This window comes from Brassica napus, chromosome C9, assembly GCF_020379485.1.
Source record: "Brassica napus cultivar Da-Ae chromosome C9, Da-Ae, whole genome shotgun sequence".
Classification (NCBI taxonomy): domain Eukaryota; kingdom Viridiplantae; phylum Streptophyta; class Magnoliopsida; order Brassicales; family Brassicaceae; genus Brassica; species Brassica napus.
Window position 1 is genome coordinate 4,949,153 of NC_063452.1, and position 6,899 is coordinate 4,956,051.

A 6,899-nucleotide genomic window follows, 5' to 3' on the forward strand; every position below is an offset into this window, starting at 1 on the left:
GGAAGACGATGGACCGGAAGAAGAGGTACCGGAACCATCGCCAAACAACTGGGCATAAGTAGGTGCTGCTGGTTTCCTTCTAGGAGCCATCTAAAAAAAATTTAAATAAATTTAATCAATTATGACGACATAATTAAAAAATTATTCCGTTACCTAACTAATCACTTAAACTATAGTATTTTGTCATCTAACTAATCACCTAAACTAATTATCTAACTAATCACCTAAACTAATTACCTAACTAATTAATAACCTAAACTAACTTTAAAAAAAAAAAGGAGGAAAGAGAATGTACCTTAAAGGGAGAGGAGAGGAATTTGGGAGGAATGAACGAGGCTGTCTCGTCTCGGCGTCTCAATATATAGAAAATGATTCGTCGTAGACGCGACGTAATATTACGACGAAGTTACCAGGCCCGCGTTTTCATTTACGACGAAGTTACCAGGCCCGCATTTTTCAATTTACGACGAAATTACGTCGAAACGTCGGTTTACGACGAATTTACCAGGCCCGCGTTTACGACGAAGTTACCAGGCCCGCGTTTTTCAATTTACGACGAAATTACGTGGAATCGATTTAACCATTTACGACGAAGTTACCATGCCCGTGTTATTTTTACAACGATTTTACAACGCTTAACCCTAAACACTGAGAATGAAATCCCTAAACCCCAAAGTCACATATCATCTAACATCATATCTCTTCTCTACTACTTTGTGCTCTTTCTCCAACTTAAACTCTAAAACCCTAAAATTCCAAATAATTTTTTAAAAACTAAAGAAATACATATTATATAAAACAACATTTGTTACACATACATTAGGATGGTAAAAAAACAATATTTCTTTAAACATACGTTACAATAGAGAAATACAACATTTGTTACATACATTACATCACTCTAAATCGTTTTCGTTCTCATCAATATTACATCACTATAAATCGTTTTCGTTCTCATCACTATCATTACAATCATCATCGTCGCTTCTCTCGAACTCGTCTTCACGTGCTTCATCTGTCGCATCTTCGGAAATATCTTCATATTGAAAGTTTTGCGGGTCGATCAAAAGGATTTCATCAGTTGGTTGTTCTGGTACCCCAACTTCATTGATAGTGTCTTCTTCTTGCAAGGGCGGTTCTTCTCCAGCGACAATGCGTCCACGAGGTGTAATTTTGATAGCAGCCTTGCGGTTTGAATCGTGGTTTTTTGCAGAATCGACACTCTTCTAACTTGTCATCTTCTTTCCAGTAGATCATGCAGTTGTCGATGCAAACATCAATCATCTCCGAAGGCAACCCAAGACTATAAACCAATTTCTGAATCTCATAATAAGATTCAGCAGACACGTTGTCTTCTGGCAAATACTCTTTAAACAACTCCGCCCATGCATCCATGCAATTCTCAGGTAAATTATGATCCGTTTTAATATTCATCATCCTAGCTGCTAGAGACAATTTAGAGAGACCTTCTCTACAACCAGTGTAGATTGGTTGATTTGCAGCATCTAGCATTTCATAAAACCTTTTTGCATCCAAATTAAGTTCTTCTACATTTCCAGTTCCATCAGCTATTGTTGTAGTTGTTTCTAAAAATGCATCACTAATCATATCTTGAACCCTATCATGATCTACCATCTGCTCCTGATCTTGATGATAATTATATTCATTATGCAAATGATTCGGTTCTTCACTATGATGACCATCCTCAAAATTATTATTACTACTACTAGCTTCATTTCTCCCATAACCCTCTCCATGTTGATACCAAATGTAGTACTGTGGTGTAAATCCTCTGTTTACTAAATGCTTCCATACAGTTTCACTACGTGCAAATTTTGAGTTCTTGCATTTTCGACAGGGGCAGAACATCTTACTGCTTTTCTGTATGATCGGTGTACAGCCCGCCTGGTGCATGAATGTCTCTAGCCCGCTCAGAAATGCGTTCGTCACCCTCCCGTTGGAATCTTTGTGCAAATACATCCAACTCCGTAACTCGTAAATACTACCGCCACCGGCCATTTTTTTCTTAAATTTTTTTTGAAATTTTTTTTTTCTGATTTTTTTTTCCGTTTGTGTGTTGTCAGGAAGAGAGTTGTGAGAAATGACATATATATAGAGAAATTTTCGAGTTGGGTAGTTGAAATATAACAACGATTTTACAAGGAATATTTTACATGGATTTTACATGGTTTTAACATAATATTTACAACGACTTTACGACGAAATTAGGTAAGTTAAAGCGCATTGAATACACGTTTTCACCTAAATATAACGGTAACATGTTTCGTTGTAATGTCGATGTAATGATTACGACGTATTTCTCATTCCACGTACATTCGTTGTAAACTTACATGGATTTTACGACGAAAACTGTTCGTCGTAAATTTACATGGCGTTTACGACGAAAGTTGGATTCCTCGTAACTTTGTTGTAAACACCATGTAAATTTACGACGAAATATTTTCGTCGTAAATTTTCGTTGTTATGGGTATGTTTTCTTGTAGTGTTAAAGATATAAATTACATTATATTTTCTTCCAACGAAGTGCTAAAACAGATGGTATACTAAGTTTTCTTGTAAAGTATATTCCATCAATTCTGGTCGTCCATACACGCAGCTGACCACATCGAGGGAAAAGTCTATCTCCCTCGTTGTATACTTCAACGTCATAATAATATTCCAGGTGAGTTCCTTGCCTAAAAGAACAATTCCATTTTGTTGCACTATATAGCTCTTCATGGAATTTGATGATATATGAAAATTTGTAGTTCAAGGTTTGTATGCCTAAGTCATTGTGTTTGGAAGAACAATGGAGTTCGAGATTTCTACCAATACCGAGGTCGTTCTGAATTAAGACACGGTTTTTTACGCAAGCTACAGTTGGCCTAAAACATATAAAGACAAGTAACATAAAAAGTATGAGGTGTTTCATTTTTCTTTGGATCTGAATGTGAGTAACAAAGGCATTAATGTGTAGTTATTTATATATATGTTTTGTGTGTGTAAAATCTTTTCGTTTATACAAACATAAATTTTGACAAGTTGTTAGGTGTCTTTTTAAATCTTGCTTTTTTAGAGAAATTAATATTTCAAGATTTTCTCTTAAAATAAGTTTTTAGATTTACCATGTGTCTTTTTTTTTATTTTATTTCTACTTTTTCTCTCTATCTTTTTTTTATTCTTAATTCAATGATTTTTATGTTTGTATTTTTTGGTGTTATGCTTCTTTTTTTGTAACATTTGGTGTTATGATAAAATAGCATTCTGTAAATACAACACAAACTTTGTCAATTTTTGTATTTGGCTTATGTAGGAAAATAACACTTCTTTGTGCTCTTTCTTCTTTGTGAAGAGATGCAAAACTTATTTTCTTAAATAAACCTTTTAGATGTTTTTAAAATTTTTGCTTCGCAATATGGTTAATTCAATTAATGGTAAGTTATAACCTTCTTTGAAACTTTAATAAATAGTATAACAACTTTTATAAAGGAAAAAAACTATTAAAAAACTTGTGTCTGTTATTCAAAAAGTGTCTTTAAACACAATCAAAGCGTTAGTTAAACAAATAAAAGAAACAAAACAAAACAAGACATATCTTAGTGGACGTCATGTTCTCTGTGTTTTTTTATCTGATCGATAATTTTCAGTAGGCCTACTTGTCATCCTATACCGACTTTATCTCACTAGAAACAACACAATTATTTTATCAAAAACTTTATATTACAAAATTATTGCTATCTCGTTTTCTGAACACGCCTGACTTGTCTCCCATCGGCAATTATCATTACCGTCCTCTGCGATGGGTGGAACTAAGAAGAGATGGTTCTCCTTCCACCAACGATCAGCTTCCGCCACCACTACAACTGTACCGCAACACAAACACGACGAAACTCCACCTGAGTTTATCTGTCCCATAACAGGATTCCTCATGTCCGATCCTGTAGTTGTCCCATCTGGTCAAACCTTCGAGCGTCTCTCCGTTCAAGTCTGTCGTAACTTAGGATACGTACCGAATCTTCTCGACGGAACCCGACCCGATTTCTCCACCGTCATCCCCAACCTCGCCATGAAGTCCACCATTTTCAGCTGGTGCGACAGGAATAAAGTCGACCATCCTCGTCCTCCTGACTCTGCCTACGTTGAAAACGTGGTTCGTGCCCGCATGAATAAAGATCCGCGGAGCCGGATTGGGACACAGCCAAGTAAAACATTAGTTTTAGTCTCGAAAATTATATACATATATTATAAAATATTGACGATTTTATTAAATATTTATAGCCTCCAAAATTTCAGGTTCCCCCGAGCCTGAGATTCTCCCTCCCGTGGCTGAGAATTCACCTTCTGATTACGATGCTGTAATGGAGGCGATACGAGCACGTTCCAAGAACTCAGTGTTGTCGCCGTCTCCGTCGCCGACAACATCACTTGAGTCTGTTACGGTCGGGCAGAGTCCATACCACCCGACACGAGCCGTTAGTATGTTCTCTTCTTCCTTCACTACTTCATCAGGAGTTTACGTCGGAGCTGAAAGTCCGAATGCTATCTCTTTCTCTTCCTCCGACTACTCTTCTTCTTCCCCGATGTCGTCGGAAGAAGAAGAGATCTTCAATAAGCTAAGAACCGCCGACATTTTCGACCACGAGCAAGGTCTGATCCTGCTTAGGAAGATGACAAGAACAAGCGAGGAACTTCGTGTGTCTCTCTGTACAGACCGTATCCTCTCCTTCCTCCGATCACTTCTCGTTTCACGGTACAACCTCGTTCAGACAAACGCCGCGGCTTCTCTCGTCAACCTCTCGCTCGAGAAACAGAACAAAGTGAAGATCGTACGTTCAGGCTTCGTTCCTCTCTTAATAGACGTGCTTAAATCGGGAACAACGGAGGCTCAAGAGCACGTCGCCGGAGCTTTGTTTAGTTTAGCGTTGGAGGATGAGAACAAAATGGTGATCGGAGTTCTTGGAGCGGTGGAGCCTCTCCTCCATGCTCTACGTTCTTCGGAGAGCGAAAGAGCGCGTCAAGACGCGGCTCTCGCGTTGTATCACTTATCTTTGGTTCCTAGTAACAGGACTAGGTTGGTTAGAGCGGGTGCGGTGGCGACTCTGCTTTCGTTGGTTATGTCCGGTGAGTCCACGAGTAGGATACTCTTGGTGCTTTGTAACCTCGCGGCTTGTCCTGATGGGAAAGGAGCAATGCTGGAGGGTAACGCGGTGGCGATTCTGGTGGGGAAGCTTAGAGAAGGTGGGGGAGATGATTCCGAGGCGGCGCGTGAGAATTGTGTGGCGGTTTTGTTGACGCTTTGTCAAGGGAATCTGAGGTTTAGGGGGTTGGCGAGTGAGGTGGGGACTGAGGAAGTGTTGAAGGGAGTGGAGGAGAGTGGGAACGGACGGGCGAAGGAGAATGCGGCGAAGATTTTGCAGGTGATGAGAGGAGGAAGCGGTGGAGGTAGTGCGTTTGGAGAAAATGGGGAGGCGCGTGAGTGGAACCGTATGCTTGAAGGGACTGGGTTGAGTCGAACTCAGTTTCAAGGAGGACAAAACGGTGGTTTCGCTTGTTCTTCCCAGTTCTAGCTTTTTTTGTTTTTGTTTTTGTTTTGATTAGCTTCGCTCTTTTTTCTTTATCCTTTTTGATAAAAATGTTTTTTTCTTTGATTAATATCAATGTGTTATTCATTTATTTGTGAAATAACCAAAAAAAAAGGAAATTAGTGTTGTAGAAAAAAGATAGAGAGAGATAGGAAGAGAAAAGAAGAGAGAGAATGTAAAATTGGTTAGTTAATTAATTTTAAATTTTTGTTTGGTTATTGGGTGCAAATTCCCTGATATCAATGGGCTTAAATTTTTGATCAAAACTAAAATAAAATCAATGGGTGTAAATTACCAATTTGTGCGAAATGTAATACATGATTATTGTTTCTCTGTTATTAAATGCTAGAAGCGAAATGTCCACTTAAGCTTATATCTTGTTTGATGGTTAAGACCTTGTTAGAAAACTCATAGATGGTTAAGTATTGATAACTTAATATTTAGTTCTGAGTATGTACTAAATTTATAAAGATGATTATAAATTAGTAAAATTATCTCATTTCATCCTATTTAATATATTAATTGAGAAGTCATTTAAATGATGTTTGCTTGTCTCGTTCATATGTTTATATATAAGGCACTATTAGAATTTTTTTTGTTTTTAAAGCACACACATGATTTATAAATCACTTGTAAAGATTATGAAATTGTTTATAAACTTTTTCAAAACATTTTTTGTTTACAAAATCATTTTATTAGAGTTTCTAAATGATTTATAAAATTTTATATAGGTTTATAAATTCATTTGTAGGATTTATAAAATTTTATAAAATCGTTTGAAAATGTTTCTTAATCTAATAAAACATTGGCGGTCCTTAATTTTTCGAAAAAATACATAGACGTAGGTTTTTTAAAAAAAAATTAACCCCCAAATTTGTAAAAATAAAAATTAGTTGAGATCTTTAATAAATTTTCTGTGGACCCCTAAATATTAGGCAGCCCCATGGCTCACGTTTTTACAAGAATAGGACTTTGCTTCAATGGGGGTTATATCTTATGTTGCTTCTACATGGTAAATCTTAAAGCTTGTTTAAGATAAAATCTTATAACATTATTTTCTAAAAAAACGAGATTTAAAAAGATACTAAATTTTCAAACTTGTTTTACGAGAAAATCTTTGAAACTAAGAAAGACAAGATTTAAAAAGATACGGTCAAAACATATTTGTAAAACAAATTTACTAATAAGGTAAGATGTTATTTAGTACTTTAAATAGAAAGACCTTTCACACAAATTTCTTTTAATAAATACTGCACATTAATGCCTTTATACTCCATTCATAATCATTTAGACAAAAAAAAAATGAAACACCTCGTA

At 36.4% G+C, this 6,899-nt stretch overlaps 1 protein-coding gene across 1 annotated transcript; it reads left to right on the top strand.

Moving 5' to 3' along the window:
- The first annotated feature begins 3,705 nt into the window (after positions 1–3,705).
- LOC106407359 (U-box domain-containing protein 41-like) lies at positions 3,706–5,673 on the top strand. The gene is made up of 2 exons (XM_013848218.3): positions 3,706–4,202; positions 4,294–5,673. Exons 1-2 carry the CDS (start codon positions 3,800–3,802, stop codon positions 5,565–5,567), a joined length of 1,677 nt encoding a protein of 558 aa, XP_013703672.1. The 5' UTR covers positions 3,706–3,799; the 3' UTR covers positions 5,568–5,673.
- The last annotated feature ends 1,226 nt before the right edge of the window (positions 5,674–6,899 follow it).

Excerpts from the sequence above, each read along its gene's own strand:
- LOC106407359 (XM_013848218.3), top strand. The coding sequence starts at position 3,800 with ATGGGTGGAACTAAGAAGAGATGGTTCTCCTTCCACCAACGATCAGCT. Across the intron at positions 4,203-4,293 it reads CCGGATTGGGACACAGCCAA|GTTCCCCCGAGCCTGAGATT; the intron begins GTAAAACATTAG and ends CCAAAATTTCAG.